The sequence below is a fragment of the Marmota flaviventris genome, chromosome 19, assembly GCF_047511675.1.
Source record: "Marmota flaviventris isolate mMarFla1 chromosome 19, mMarFla1.hap1, whole genome shotgun sequence".
Classification (NCBI taxonomy): domain Eukaryota; kingdom Metazoa; phylum Chordata; class Mammalia; order Rodentia; family Sciuridae; genus Marmota; species Marmota flaviventris.
Window position 1 is genome coordinate 33,287,887 of NC_092516.1, and position 16,832 is coordinate 33,304,718.

At 38.6% G+C, this 16,832-nt stretch overlaps 1 protein-coding gene across 4 annotated transcripts in view; it reads left to right on the forward strand.

Annotated features, from left to right (window-relative positions):
• The first annotated feature begins 992 nt into the window (after nucleotides 1-992).
• Usp42 (ubiquitin specific peptidase 42) overlaps nucleotides 993-16,832 on the forward strand; it is a 47,628-nt gene continuing 31,788 nt past the window's right edge. For 2 of the 4 annotated variants that reach the window (XR_011705482.1, XM_027953282.3), the window contains exons 1-3: nucleotides 993-1,067; nucleotides 6,572-6,818; nucleotides 9,517-9,717. Coding sequence is in view for 1 of the 4 variants with exons in the window: in XM_027953282.3 (XP_027809083.1) it covers nucleotides 6,581-6,818; nucleotides 9,517-9,717 (439 nt within the window). In the remaining 3 variants the exon portion in view is untranslated. Of the gene's footprint in view, nucleotides 1,068-2,223; nucleotides 2,321-6,105; nucleotides 6,819-9,516; nucleotides 9,718-16,832 lie in introns of those variants that run through there. The other 2 variants (XR_011705484.1, XR_011705483.1) reach the window with 2 other exon arrangements.

Genomic DNA, 16,832 nt, shown 5'->3' on the forward strand with positions numbered 1-16,832 from the left:
AGAGGGGAGGATCAACTTGACGTGACTTGGTTTAAGGGGTTAGATCATGTTGGGGGAGAAGAGAGGCAGAGGAGGTGGAAAATTCAGGCCATTGCACGACAACGTCATGTCCTCAAAGCAGGCAGGAGATGGAACAGTCATGGTGTAGGGGAGATGCAACGATGAACTAGTTCTGTTGGACCTCGCGGTCAGACGTCCAATAAGTGATACAAGTACGAATCTAGCACTGGGGTGCAAGAGCCAGGCCACTGACCCCCAAAGACAGGCAGAACGCTAGGATTCGAGGTGAAATTTTGACAAGGTGGCAGGGATTTGTCATTTTCCAAAGCCAGAATTAAGATTCTCCTTTTGGGGCTGGGTGTGTAACTCGGTGGTAGAGCGCTAGCCTAGCATGCGTGAGGTCGTGGGTTCCATCCTCAGCACCCGGAAAAAAAAATCAGCCTTCCTTATGTAAAAGAGTGTGCAGCCTGTTGAAGAGCAGCGCCCCGCCCCGGTGGGGTTCCACTGACCGAAGGGCCGAGGGTCACGCTCCGCACTCGGGCAGGGCGAGGCGCACAGGGAAGAGCTTTCCTCTGAGCCCCATCGATCTTCGGGGGCCAGAGCTCTGGCATCCCGTAGCGGGACAGCTCAAGAGCCCGACGTCCGCCGCGCGGCTCTGCCTAGGGCGAACGGGACGGAAAGAGCCCCGCCCCGCCCCGCCCTGCTGCCCGCTCGGCCAATCAGCGTAGCCACTCAGTCGGTCGGCCGGCGCTCTGCTGACGTGCGAGGCCGGCCTGCGCCCGCCGCCCTTTGGCGACAGCCCCTCCCGTGCTCGCCGGGCCCGTTAGCTGAGCGCCGTGCCTCTTGAGCGACGGCCCCTGGGCGGCGGCGCGTGCGGGCGCGGCCCTGGCGCGCCCCCTGGCGGCCCGGCGGGGAGCTGCGGGCGCGGCGCTGACCCGGAGGCGGCGGCGGCGGTGCCCGGATGGAGGCACGTCATTGTCCCCCGCCGGGTGGCTGGGCTGTGTGCGGCGGCGGCGGCGGCGGCGGCGGCGGCCGAGGGGGATGGAGCGAGCGCCGAGTCGGGTCAGGTAAGCTCCCGCCTCCTTCCGCCCGCCGCAGGCTGGCGTGGGGCCCGCCGAGCTCCCCGCTCGCCTGGGCCGCTGCTGGCCGAGCCGCCCCTCAGCCGGCGCGGCCCGCCGGGGGCTGGTGCGGCCCCTCGCCCGCCGCTCCCTCCGCAGCCGCGGGCCGCCTGGGACCCCGCCGAGCCGGGGGCAGCGCCGCCACCGCCCGGCCGGCCAGGCCGCCGAGGAGGGGGCGGCGGCCGTGGCGGGCGGGCGCCGGGCGGGCCGGGCTGCTCGGGGAGGCCGGACCCCCCTGGTTGCCATGGACACTGCGCGCCCACCCCCGCTGGCCCCAGCCCGCCCCCTCGGCCCGGGGGTCCGGCGGGCCAGCGGGCGGCTCCGGGGCGGCCGGGCCAGCGCTGGGCTGCCGGGGTGGGCGTGTGCCGACCGCCACCGCGGAGCCGGCGTCCCCCGCCAGCCCGCCGCCCCCCGCGTGGCTGCCACCTCTGGGCCCCGGCGCCCCTCGGAGCTCTGAGCTGGCCTCCCCGCCCCCATCGCATCCCTAACAGAGACAAACTTTCCCACCCGGAGCGCCCGCTCCCGGGTCCCCCGCTCCCGGGTCCCCCGCGCGGGGCAGTCTGCCTGGCCTCTGCCGAGCGTCCGAGTGCCCACGCCGGCCGCCTGAGCGGTGCGGGCACCGGAGGGGAGGCGGGCGGGCAGCTGGCCTCGGGAGAGGAGGAGCCGGGTGGCGCGTCCCCCAAAGCGTGTGTGCCTCCCTCTGGGTCTTTATCTCTGGGGCAGGAAGAGCCAACTTACCTGGAGAAGGCGGGGATGAGAGGGGGTCCGTTTCTGATGTTTGAAAGGAAAATTTGACCGAACAGAAGTTTTACAATCTAGGACTTTAACCTTTCCATAATGAATACCGTTGAGATTACTTTCATTGAATAGCTCTTTTATATTCGCGAAGGCCTTAGGGCTTACTTGTTTATGGGAAAACATGTTGGTTATTTCAAGTAAATACACTCAAGTAACAGTAAAAGTGGTTGGAAAACTATTTAGTTAACGCCTCCTTTTCAAAGTAACAACCATTTTACAGGTTCCGATACATGTCCTTGGAGCCTAAATTTTTTTCGAAGATTTGTATTTTTTAAACACAATTTTCTTTTTATTGTGTTACTCATTCAAAGTGCATAGGGTCTATGAATAATCAGTTTCACTTGTTTGTTTTTTACTTAGGGTCAGTTTCACTTTCTTTTCTATATCATTGAATCAAGGCGACAGTAAGTATTTGGTTTGTAAAGGTTTAAGGTTAATCGTTTTGTTCACTTAAATATAATTAAAATCAAAAGTTTTGTTTTTGAAGCTTCTCTCTGTGTGTGTGTATGTGTGTGTGTGTCACTTAAAACGGAAATGCTAGAAGAACCTGGATTACATTGTTTTTGAAATAGAGTGTAACAGTTTGTTTTTAAATGTGTCCATGTTATTACTTCAATGTATGTGGAATGCCGCATAATTTAAATACTGATATTCTTTAAAAATAATTTTAAAAAAAGTAATATCTAGCATTTGGTCACTACGAGGGAGACATACCATGTAAAGGACTTGGGAATTCTAAGGCTTTTGAGTAAAGGATGGTACTTAAAGCAGAGGAAACATTTGTGAAGTTGTCTCATTCTTTCATATGCAATCCAACTTTGTTTCATATTCCTGTTTTGTTTTGTTTGTTTGTTTAAAACATGCTCTTATAACTTTGTATATCATTAGAAGGTGTTAAACTTTTCATTGAAGTTGTTACTTCAAAGTGTTGGTATTTGTAACAGTAATATTTAGAGGCTTTACTGGGCATAAAGAACATGAATCCTAAGTCTTAACATTGCTTGGTTTGGAGAAAGGTTGTCTCTGTAGCAGATGGAGTTTAGTTTGATACCTGATGGTTTTAGGGTAAGATTTCATTGGCTGACTATATAAATAAAGAGTGGATGGGTTTGGTTTGTTTTTACAAAATTAAAATGAAAATATTGTTATTAATGATTTGTGTTTTCCTTAAAATTTTTCCCAAGAGTGTTTTTTTCTTTTTCTTTTTTCTTTTACTGGAACAAATAAAATGATTTTATTTGGTCAATTTGTTAATCATTGGAGGGGATATTTATCCCAGGAGAATCAAGGTTTTTGCTGCTATTTGATATTGTTGTAAAAAAGGCTGAGTTAACCTTTTCTTATTACTTGATTTTGGCTTTCTTCCTTCCTCACCCACTTCCTTCTCCTCTTTTTATTTTCCTATTCCTGTCTCCACAGCTTTTTATAATTTCTTTTGCTTTTTTGATGTGGAAAGTGTAAACTTTATTTAAATGATCGGCTCAAGCTTTCTTCTGAAAGACCCTTTCTGAATGAAGATCTCGTGTCCTTGGTTGTTTAAAATTTATATATATATTTAGCTTATTAAGATCTGATTAACAGTTTTTCTTTGGCTACATGAGCATCCCAAAACTTTTAAGGTTGTGTCTCTTGGGAATGATAATCTTGCCTTAATTAAAAATTACAAACAACAAAATGAACATTTTTATTTTTTGGTACTGGAGATTGAGCCCTGGGGTGCTGTGCCACAGAGCAACATCTGCAGCCCCCCCCCCCCCTTTTTTTTTTCAGGGGTGCTTTACCACTGAGCTATGTCCCTAGCCCTATTTATTTACTTAGAGACAGGGTCTTGCTAAGTTGCTTAGGACCTTGCTAAGTTGCTGAGGCTGGCTTTGAACTTGTGATGCTCCTGCCTCAGTCTCTCCAATTGCTGGGATTACAGGCATGTGCTACTCCTGGTCCTCAGTGCTTTTTATATTTTATTTTGAAACAAAGTCTTGGTAAGTTGTTGAAGACCTCACTTAAGTAGCTGAGGCTGGCCTCAAACTGTTCTCTTCTAATCACTGGGTTTATAGGTGTGTGTCACCATGCTCCACCAAAATTGAGCTTTTTTTGGGGGGAGGGGGTACTGGGCATTGAACTAAGAGGGTAGTGTAGGACACTGAACCACATCCCCATTACTATTTTGTATTTTATTTAGAGACAAGGTCTCACTGAGTTGCATAGTGCCTTGGTTTTGCTGAGGCTGGCTTTGAACTCTCAATCCTCCTGCCTCAGCCTCCCCAAGCTTGCTGGGATTTACAGGCGTGTGCCACTGCGCACCTGGTGAGCCTTTTTCTTTTATGTGCCTTTATTTTTTCATGTGGTACTGAGGATTGAATCCATTGCCTCACAGGTGCTGGGTAAGCACTCTACCACTGAGCTACAACTCCAGTCCTAAAATTGAGCCTTTTTATAAACAACCTTATCATGAACAGCAAGTGCCTGGTAATATTTGAAGTGGCAAGTATATACATGGATATTTCATAATGCTTTGTACTTTACTGAATTTTTTTTTTTTGAGAGAGAATTTGTTTTTAATATTTATTTTTCAGTTTTTCGGTGGACACAACATCTTTATTTTATGTGGTGCTGAGGATCGAACCCAGCGCCCCACGCTTGCCAGGCCGAGCGCATTCCTGCTTGAGCCACATCCCCAGCCCCTTTACTGAATATTTTTAAAAACAAAAATTTAAGGCAGTTCCTACTTTGGAATTGTTAAAGTATTAAATGAGATGTTGTATATAAATCATACAAGACAAACTGAGTGCTAAAAACAAATGCAAGTTTTATTCATTTGTTGAAGAAGTGAAGTGTATGGAAGCTTTCTCCACACCAGTCAGGGGATATAATTAAGAACATAACAGAGAGCAATAAGTAAAATGGATGTAAAGTAAATGCTGAAGTGCTACCATAGAAATTAGCATGGGGTGCTGGGGGACGTTTTAGAAGTGGTTTCTAACCCAGTCTTGGGCAAAAAAGGAGTGGTCAAGGAAGTGTTGGCAGAAGAAATGAATTCTAATCTGAGAAGTTCACTGGCTGAAGGTGGTAGGATGGAAAAGAGTAGATGAAAGAAAAGAGCATGTACAGAGTCTGGAGCAGGTAGTATGATGGGAATGTGACATGGGAGTGCTTGAGGTGTTACTAGGTCAGAGAGTGCCAAGTCTAGGTATTAGGACAAGGTGCTGTGAAAGGGCAGTTGCAGCACTCCTGAAAGGTTTTTCTTTTTCTTTCTTTTTTTTTTCTTCTTTTTTTGGTACCAGAGATTGAACCCAGAGGTGCTTACCCACTGAGCAACATCCCCGGCCCTTTTTTAATTTTTGAGACAGGGTTTTACTAAGTTACATAGGGTGTAGCTAAGTTGCTGAGGCTGGCTTTGAACTTATGATCCTCCTGCCTCAGCCCCCTGAGTTGCTGGGATTACAGGTGTGCGCCATCATGCTTGGCTTGAGATAGGGTCTTGCCAAATTGCTTAGACCCTTGCTGAGTTGCTGAAGCTGGCCTCAAACTTGGAATCCTCCTGCCCAGCCCCTGAGCTGATGGGATTATAGGCATGTGCCACCATGCCTGACCCTGAAAGGTTTTCTGCACGGGGGTAACTAGATTTAGCTGCCTGAGCAATTTTGGGAACGTTCCTAAAAGTGCTATGTTCCTAGGTGGTTTAGCCAGAAGGAAGCCCAGCTGCATTTATTGGACCTGGCTCCTAGTCCCAGTTGCTGACTAGTTTGTTATAATTGCTTCATTTTATAGTCTCCGGAATCTCTGGTCTTTTGTAGGTTCATTATGAAAAGTAAGCAAGTTAATATATGTTCAGCATACAGTGCAATGCCTAGCATATAGAAAATGCTCAATTAGTAGATTTTAACAATAGGATTCAGAGAGAAAAATTATAATTACTTTTGTATCACATATTTGTGTTCAGGTTTGATATTAGTAAAGTCTTAACAGGTTTCATTTAAAAAGTCATAATGAACCACTACAGAAAAGCAGTTTTGTTTCAAAGTATATATGTGTGTGTATATATATGTATATACATATATATACACATACACACACACAAAGCATATATGTGTGTATATATATATACTTTTAAAATTTTTAAAAAAATATATATATATATATATATTTTAAAGCAGTGTATTTTAATAATGTCATTTTGGATTTTAAGCTAAAAATTAAAGTTAGATTTACTCTTCATGTAGCCAATACTTGTCCCTGAGAAATTATTTGAATTGAAAACTTAGTCAAATGTATTAGTGTTGTATATAATATTTCTAGTTTTAAGCAATAGTGAGGAAAAAAGCATGAAGTTAGTAAAAATATAGAAATGGAAATTGAGGTACCTGATTATAAGCTGAAATATAATGTTATGGGGCATAGAATAGGAAGTTCTAATTAAATGCATTCTTGAAGATTTTAAAGTAAAAATTGTTGAAATATTTGTATTAGCATGATTCTAAATGTCCCAAGGAAATTATTACAAACGTGGTATAAAATTCTGTTCTTTTTATATTTGGGTGATTTGTTTGAAGATAATATAAAATGGCTAGAAAACTTTTCCAAGATACATTGTTAGGATAAATGGATTACTTTTCTCGAACCTTATGAAAGAGATGTATGCTTTTCGTCTTTTGCAGAGTTGAACAATGACCATAGTTGACAAAGCTGAATCTTCAGACCCATCAACCTATCAGAATCAGCCTGGCAGTTCTGAGGCAGTCTCACCTGGAGACATGGATGCAGGTTCTGCCAGCTGGGGTGCTGTGTCTTCATTAAATGATGTTTCAAATCACACACTTTCTTTAGGACCAGTACCTGGTGCTGTAGTTTATTCAAATTCTTCTGTACCTGATAAATCAAAGCCATCACCACAAAAGGATCAAGGTACTATTTTTTTTAAAAAATGGGTTGGGGGTGCTGGGGTTGTGGCTCAGTGGTAGAGCACTTGCCTAGCATGCGGGAGGCACTGGGTTCGATCCCCTGCACCACATAAAGATAAACAAAGGTATTGTGTCCATCTACAACTAAAATAAATAAATATATATATATATATATATATATATATATATATATTTATTTATTTATTTATTTATTTTATTTTATTTTTTTTTTAATGGGTTGGTAGTTTCAGAGAGGGGCTTATTTTGCAAGAAATGGCCAGCATTCTTTGATGTATTTCATTTTCTTCTGGTGAATGATTATTTATTATTAACCCATGTATCACAACAGGGTGGATTACTTTTTAGTTAATATGAGTAGTTTCTTTTATTACTATTTTTTTGAAGGATAAACTTTATTTTGGAGAAAATCAATACGGGCAAGCATTACATTACATTACATCTGTCTTTTAATTTTTTTTTTTTTTTGTGGTGCTGGGGATTGAACCCAGAATTTCACCCATGCTAGGCAAGCACTCTTAACACTGAGTACATCCAGGGTCCTTTTTTTTTTTTTTTAATTTTTATTTTGAGACAGGGTTTCACTAAGTTGTCCAGGCTGGCCTCCAGTTTGTGTTTCTCCTGCCTCAGCGTCCCAAGTAGCTGGGATTACAGGCATGCATTACCATGCATGGTTAAGGATGATTTTAAAAATGCTTGCCTTTAGATAAATGGACTCTAAATTGCTTTTCTTTTCTTTTCTTTTTTTTTTTTTTCCAGTCAGTTAAAAATCATCTGTAGCACTGGGCACAATGATGCATACCAGTAATTCCAGCAACTCAGGAGGCTGAGATAGGAGGATTACAAGTTCGAGGCCAGACTGGGCAATTTAGTGAGAGCTTGTATCAAAAAGAGCTGGGCATGTAGCTCAATGGTACAGTACCCCTGGGTTTGATCCCCAGTACCACATAAAAAAACAAAACAACAACAATGATGACAAAAGACCCAAAAACCATCAGTAATAAAATTCTTTGAAAAAGAGCAGATAATAGAAATATTACTTTTGTTAAAACAATGTAAATATGGTTACATTTGTTAAAATGTATTCAGATAAATGAAACATTGACATTTTTTATTGGTACTTGTAAGACTTTTGGATTTGAAAACTTGGAGATCTGAAATTCAAAGAAACTTAATAGAATTAGTTCCTACTCATAATGTTGTTTGGTAGAATAATTTAACCTTTTTTTTTTTCTTTTTTTTTGATTCTGGGGCTCCAACCCAGGACCTTAAGCATAAGAGACAAGGGCTTTACCACTGAGCTACATGCAAAGCCCCTTAAATTGTTTTGATGAGTCCTCTTAGTAAGTTCGATATTGTGGTGTAGGAGTGAGCAGTATGGTTTGATAAAAGTTTTTGTATCACTAAACACAACTTAATTCAATATTACACAGAGGTTTAAGGTCTTTCAGCTCCTTTTCCAACAATACTTTCCTATAGTACGTCTTTTTGCAAGGCTCCAGCCTCCTGTCATGCTGCTAGGATTTCTCTTTCTCTTCATAAGCACTTAGCTCACTGCCCCTTTTGCGGGGGGGGGGGGGGGGGGGGGGGGAGGGCGGTGCTATTTTCTCATTCTCTCTGGATTAATTTCTCTTTTTCTAATTTTGATTTCCATATCCTATCAAACCAAAGTCTGCCTTTATAGGGTATCTCAGCCTTTGATAGCAGTGAGGCACTAGCCATCCTCTGAAAAATTAATTTGCTAATTGATTATTTTGAACTTTTCTAAATAAATGGTTTCTTGCACTTTACTTGTTCTATTAGCATAGTTACTTACTAGTAGTCTGTTTATAAGTCTTAATAATGGACACAAACCTTTCACGGACATGTTTAGTATACTTACAAGTACATGTAGTGGTGCCCAGAGCCTGACTTTAAAACTTGTTTTCTTAGTGGTAAAATGGGGACATTAGTACCAGCATTAGAATTGTGAGACTATGACCTGGTGAGGGCTCAATAAGTGATGTGATGGTAAGGATGGACGTGGTGCTGCATGTAAGCATATGTGGCCAATGTCATAGGGAATTGACTTATATTTTCTGTTGATTGTGTTTATTTAAAAAAACTTGGATTTTTATGAAAAATTTTAAGTAGATTTAAGAGTAATTATAATGAACTCTCATGTAGCTATTAGCCACCTTTGACATGTATCAACTCATGGTCAATTATACCTCTACCTACTATCCCTTCTCCAATATTTTAAAGTAAGTCCAATACTTAATATTTACCTGTAAATATTTAGTGTGTATAGCAAAAGGATTATTTTCTAAAAATTAAAAACATCTTTATATTAAAAATCCAATCAATATTCAAATTTCCCTGGTTATCTTTTTTTTTTTTTTTTCTATAGTTGGTGTTGAAAACAACATTCAAACAAAATCTACATTTTGCATTTGGTTGATATGTTTAAACTTCCTTTTATCATTTGCAATTTGTGTATTAAAGAAATCAAATCTGAAAATTCAGAGTTTCTCTCGTTCTGGGTTCTTTCTTTTAAAATGTCCAGTTCAGCGCTGTATTTATGGCAAGCTGGTAATGTGATTTAGAATCATGGTCAGATTCAGGTTTGATCAAGTATTGCTATGTATTTAGCTTCAGAACCATGCAAAGCTTTGTTTTAAAATATTTGCTGTTTATTGTTCCAGCCCTAGGTGATGGCATTGCTCCTCCACAAAAAGTTCTTTTTCCATCTGAGAAGATTTGTCTTAAGTGGCAACAAACTCACAGAGTTGGCGCTGGGCTCCAGAATTTGGGCAATACCTGTTTTGCCAATGCTGCTTTGCAGTGTTTAACTTACACACCACCTCTCGCCAATTACATGTTGTCACATGAACACTCCAAGACATGTAAGTGTTCTGTTCTGTGGTATGTTTGTAGTATCACGGATACTAACCTTTTATTTACTTTTTTCTTTGAAATAAAAGTGAAAAATTAGAATTAAGTCAAGAGTTATATGATCATTAGAAGTTGGTTTATTCTTTTACAGACCAAGGAGGACTCTAAGGATTTGTATTCAAATTGATAAGAAAAATTTTGCACCTAATTTGACCCGTGAGGATATTTTAAAAGAAACATTTTGTCAGCATTTGGCATTTCTAATCCTCCTGTTAGTTTTCTACACTTGTTAAAAAAATATTAATGTCTGATGCTAACAGCTTGAGACAAGCAAGGTTAAGAAATCCTTTCTCTCCTAGCATTCATCTTCTTTTAGAAGGCTTGATTCATTGTCAGGCTTGTAAGCCCTAGAGGAGAGGAACCTTTATCACTGCCCCGACCTCCTAGAATCCATATAAGACTTTGCCTTATCATTTGAGAGCTCTTTCTTCAATCCAGAAGGCAGAAAATAAATTAAAACATATTAAGATTTTTTTTAACTAGGTGGAAGCCCCCTCAGTGCCGACCAGTGACATTCAGAATTTAGAACATCCATTTTTGAGGTTTTGATAGCTACATATAATGTGAATTATCCATCATCAGCCTTTATAAATGAAGTTTCCCTGTTCTTTAACCTAAATTAATGCTCCAATTTGTGTGCATGCTCTGATGCTGTTCATCAATGATCAGGATTAAAGAACAAAGCAAAACTCTTTGGTTTTCTTTTTGAATATTTCTTCATTTAATGGAGAATTTAAAGTGGTTCTTTTAAAAACTGTTTTTTCCTCCAAAGAGCGAAGTAATGCTTGTAAAGAATTTGGAAAGCACAGAAAAATTTAAGTAAACAAAAGCAAAATCACCTAGAATCTCACTACCTAGAAGTTTTTGTTATGCCAAACAGTTTGTAATTACAGAATGAACATTGCTTGCCCTCATTTTCTCCCTAAGTCCATAATTCATTCCCCACAGACAGCTTTCCTGTCACTTTTGTGCTTAATGAAAGTAGGGTGTGGATAAAAACCCAGCACTGGCATATGGACAGCAAGAAAGGAGACCAAGACAAAATTCAGAAGCTCCCAGTGTTCAGAATTAGGTGCCTATCTTTTATGCTTTTGGTAATTATTTCCCTCTTTCTTTCCCTCTCTCTTTATTCCCCCTATTTTCCCAACTTTATTGAGGTATAACTGATATATAATAAATTGCACATATTTGAAAAAATAATTTGCTGCATTTTGACATTTGTATATACCTGTCACAGTTAAGAGAAGTCATGGTCATATCACCCCTAAAAGTTCCCTAATGCCCCTTTGAAATGACCCCTTCCATAACTTCCCCGCCCCCATTTCATCTACTTCAGACAATCACTGATTTCCAATTTGTGTCACTATAAAATAATTTATATTATCTAGAATGTTGCAGATGTAGAATTATACAGTACATATTTCTATATTATCTTGCCTTACTTGGCAAGTTAATTATTTCAACATTATTCCATCTATTGCATGTTTCAATAGTTCATTTTTATTGCTGAGTAATATTCCATTGTATGAATGTACCATAGCTTGTTTCTCCATTTACTTATTGATAGATATTTAGATTATTTTCTATTTTGGGCCATGAAAAATTAAGCTGCTATGAACATTTTAAAATCTTTGTAAGGATGTGTTTTCATTTCCCTTGGGTAAATAAGAGTAAGATGGTTTAGTCCCATAATAGGCATGTGTTTTATATTTTTAAAAATACTTCTAATGCTGGGTGTGGTGTGCATGCCTGTAATCCCAGCAACTCAGGAGGCTGAGACAAGAGAATTGCAAGTTCAAGGTTAGCCTCAGTAACTTAGTGAGTCCTTAAGTAATTTAGTGAGACCCTGTCTCAAAATAAAAAATAAAAAGGTTGGGAATGTGGCTCATTGATTGAGCAACCCTGGGTTCAATCCTCATATATGTGTGTGTGTATATATAAATACATAATTACATAAATAAAATACTTCTAAACTATTTCCCAAAGGGATTGTAATGTCTACTTTTGTCACCAGCCAACAAAAGTTTTGCTTCAAATCTATCCCAACACTTGGTGTGGTCAATCTTTAATTTTAGCCATTTTCATAGGTGTGTAAAATAGTAGTATTTTTTTTGCTCTTCTTTTTTAATATGCTTGACAAATAAGAGTGTATTTTGATATTATACAAATGTGGAGTATAACTTATTTTAATTAGGATCCCATTCTTGTGGTTGAACACAATGTGGAGTTATACTGGCCATGTATTCATATGTAAACATAGGAATAGTAGTACTTTATTGTGGTTTTAATTTGTACTTTCCTAATAAATATGATGTTGAACATATTTTTAGAGATTATTTGCATTCTGTATATTTGCTTTACTGAAATGCCATTTTAAATCTTTTTATCTATTTAAAAAGTGGATAGTTTTCTTATTGTTGAATTTTGGGAGTTCTTTATGTATTCTGGATATAACTTCTTTAACAGACTTATGATTTGCAAATATTTTCTCCCAGGCTTATCTTTTCATTCTCTTCAGTGTTTATTGAAGAGCACATTTTTTGTTTGAGAATTTTCAATTCATCACTTTTTTTTTCTTTTTATGAATTGTGTTTTTTTTTTAGGTGTTGCATTAAGAAATCTTAACTCCAAAAGTCATCACAGTTGATTTTTACAACATTTTCTTCCAGAAGTTTTTTTTTACATCTTTATTTATTTTTTATTATTTTTATTTTTTTAATTAGCTACACATGACATTACAATGATCTTGGCAATTCATACATTTGAATCATTGGGGTATAATTTCTCACTTTTCTAATTGTACAGATTGCAGAATCACACTGGTCATAGAGTCACCTATATACATACAGCAATCATAATGTCTATTCTATTCTGCTGCCTTTTATTTTTATGTGGTGCTGAGGATCGAACCCTAATGCTAGGCGAGCGCATTACCGCTTGAGCCACATCCCCAGCCCCTTCCAGAAGTTTTAATAGTTTTAACTTTATTTGGGTCAGTGGTCCATTTTTATTTATTTTTTTGTTTGTGATGTGAAGAATGGATAAGTTTTGCTCATTTGTTTGTTTATGGTATTGGAATTGAGTCCAGGGCCTCACATGTGGTAGGCTAGGCTCTGCCACTACCTAAGATGCATCAACATCCCATATTTTTTCCTATGAATATCCACTTATTCTAGTACCAGTCACTGAAAAGATAATCCTTTCTTTACCAAATTATCTTGGCATCTTTGTCAAAATTCAATAAATTATACACATACGGATCTATTTCTGGAGTCCATTCTGTAACACTGATTCTTTACCATGACACAGTGTCTTTTTTTTTTTGAGGAGGGTACCAAGGATTGATCTCAGGGGCACTTGACCAATTGAGTCACATCCCCAGCCCTATTTTGTATTTTATTTAGACTCAGGGTCTCACTGAGTTGCTTAGCACCTTGCTTTTGCTTATGCTAGCATTGAACTTGAGATCCTCCTGTCTCAGCAACCCCTCATCCCAACCCCATCCTCACCCCTGCCCCAGCCTCTGGGATTACAGGCATGTGCCACTGTTCCTGGCCACAATGTCTTGATTGCTGTATGTCTAAAAGCTTTGAAATCAGGTAAGTCCCCTGACTTTTCAAAGTTGTTTTGACCATTCTTGGTCATTTGCATTTCCCAAATGGATTTTGGCTTTTATGTATCTTAATGTATTTTAATTTTATTTGATACATAATACTTGTGTTTATTTATGGTACAGTGTGACATTTTAATTCATGTATACAGTATGTAATAATCAGTTGCTGGTAATGGATGTATCTGTCACTTCAGGTCTATTTTGTTTGTGTTGGGAACATTCAAAATCCTTTTTATTGGCCATTTTAAAATAATTAATTGTTGCCAACTATATTGTATTATAGAACATTAGAAATTATTGTTAACCAACTGAACTCCAGTACTCCATAGCCATTCTTTGTCCCTTTTTCCTCCTTCCTCTACACCTTTTCCAGGCTCTGGTAATTGCTATTCTATTCTCTCCTTATTTGTGATCAGTTTTTTAGCTTCCACATGTGAGTGAGAAAGCACAGTATGTTTTTATACCCTTATTTCAACCTAATATTAAGTCTTCTAGTTCACCCATGTTGCTGCAAATGACAGAATTTTATTCTTTTTTATGTTGAATAATTATTCCATTGTGTGTGTATATATGTTTTCTTTATTTATTTGTGTGTTCATCAACACCTAGGTTGGCTGTTATGAACATTGCTGCAGTAAATATGCTATTGCAGATGTCTCTTTGACGTACTGATTTCAGTTCCTTTGGGTGTGCCCTAGTAATGGGAATGCTGGACTGAATGGAATCAGTTTTTCAATTTCTTTAAAAAAGCTTTCTGGCCAGGTACAGTGGCACAGCCTGTAATCCCAGTGATTTGGGAGTCTGAGGCAGGAGGATCAAAAGTTTTTAGGCTAGCCTCAGCAATTTAACAAGATTCTCAGCAACTTAGAGCTTATTTCAAAATAAATAATAATAATAATAATAATAATAATAATAATAATAATAATAAAGGATTCATGTATATCTTAAAAGAATAAAAATTTAAAAAGTAAAAAAATGGGGCTGGGATTGTGGCTCAGTGGTAGAGCGCTCATGGCCCTGGGTTCGATCCTCAGCACCACATAAAAATAAATAAATAAAATAAAGATATTGTGTCCAACTACTTCTAAAAAATAAATGTTTTTTTAAAAAAAGTATATTTTAAAAATTAAAATGTGTCCCTGGGTTCCATCCCCAGTGCCCCCCCCCAAAAAAAAAAAACAACTTCCTGGGATTTTGATTGGAATTGTACTGAATTTATAAATCAGATGTGAAATCACATCTAACTTTTTATATTCTGACCAAAAAACCCAGGTATACCTCTTTATTTAGGTCATTTTAATTTCTTAGTAGTATAGTTTTCAGTGTGCAAAAACAATGTACATCAGATGTACATATTTCATATTTCTGATAATTATAAATGGCATTTTTTAAAAATTCAATTTTTGATCAATTATTGTTAGAACATAGAAATATAATTTGGGTTTTTTTGGGGGTGGTGGTGGTTATGGTTTGAACCCAGGGGTGCTTTAAGCACTGAGCCATATCCCCAGCCCTTTTTTATTTTGAGACAGGATCTTGCTAAGTTGATCAGGGCCTCACTAAATTGTTGGCTTTGAACTTGGGATTGTCTTGCCTCAGCCTCTCCCAAGCTGCTGGGATTACAGGTGTGTGCTGCTGTGCCTGGCTGTAGTTGATTTTTAGATATTGATATTATATTCTGGAACCATGCTTAACTCATTAATTCGGGTAGTTTTTTGTTGTTATTGTTTATTTTCTGAGAGGGTCTTTCTATAGAATCATCCAGGCTGGTCTCTAGTTTTTTTTTGTTTTTTTTTTTAAGATTCCTTGAGATTTTACAGAGAAAGTCATGTAATCTATAAATAAAGATAATTATATTCTTCATTTACAGTCTGGGTATGCTCTTCATTTCTTGCCCTTTTACAAACCGGCTAAGACATCTATTACTATTACAATGTTGAATATATGTGATGAGGTGATCATCCATATCTCTTTCTCACCCTTAGAGGAAAAGCATTCAGTCTTTCACTGTTGAGTTTGATATTAGCTGTAGATTTTTCATAGATCCCTTTTACTGGATGGAGTATTTGATGCTTTAATATTAAGCATCTCAGGATGCTTTGCATTCTTGAGATATATTATTTCTGTGTTTTATTGGCTTTTATTTGCTAAAAATTATGGAATAATTTTATGTTCATGAATATTATTAGTCTGTAATTTCTTTTATAATGTCTTTGTCTTGTTTTGGGTAATGATGGTATCATGTTTGGAACAGATTTTTTTCACTTCTGTTTCCTGGAGGAGTTTGTATAGAGTCAGTATTATATTTTTTCCTTAAGTATTTGGTAGATTTCATCAGTGAAGTTATCTGGAGTTGCTCATAGGCAGGTTTTAAAATACATGTTTAGTTTTATGTAAGGCTCTTCAGGTTATCCTTGTTTTTTTTTAATTTTCAACAAGCTTTGTTAGTTTATGTCTTTAAGGAAATTTGTCTTCTAGGGAGCAGTGGCACATGCCTATAATCCTGGCTACTTGGGAGGCTGAGGCAGGAGGATCACAGGTTCAAGGCCAGTCTTGGCAATTTAGTGATATCTTGTCTGAAAAATTGAAAAAGCAAAAATAAAAAAAAATTCAATAATATTGAAAAATAAAAATAAAAAGGACTGGGGTTCCTAGTGTTGCAAAAAGAATTTAAAAAGAAAAACAAATTTGTCTATAAACTTGTTTTTATTTTTCTTATTTTTCTTTTTAACTTTATTAGGGTCTGTAGTGATTTCCTCTTTGTCATTCCCAATGTTCATTTGAGTCTCCTGTTAATCAATCTGACTAGAAACTTTTTTTTTTTAGTTGTTGATAGTTGTTTTTTTATTTATTCATATGTGGTGCTGAGAATCGAACCCAGTGCCTCACACATGCCAGGCAAGTGCACTACTGCTTGAGCCAAAGCCACAACCTCAGCCTCCTGACTAGAGAGTTTTTAAAAATTTATTTATTTATTTATTTTTTAGTTGTTGATGGACCTTTATTTATTTTATATACGGTGCTGAGAATTGAACTCAGTGCCTCACACATGCTAGGCAAGTGCTCTACAGTTGAGCCACAATCCCAGCCCCTGACTAGAGACTTTTTAAAAAAAATATTTTTAGCTGTAGATGGACACAATGTCCTTATTTTATTTATTTATTTTTTATGTGGTGCTGAAAATCGAACCCAGTGCTTCACACATGCTAGGCAAGCGGTCTACCACTGAGTCACAATCCCAGTTTGACTATAGACTTTTTAATCTTACTGATTTTCTCAAAGAACTAGCTCTTGGTTTAATGGTTATTCTGTCTTCTCTTTCACTGATATTTGTTACTGTTATTCTTTTTTCTCTGCCTACTTTGGGTTTAATGTTCTCCATTTTAGTTTTTTTTTTTTTTTTCTTATTTAAGTGACAGAAAAAAAATTCTGTAATTTATGTGTACTGTGTGA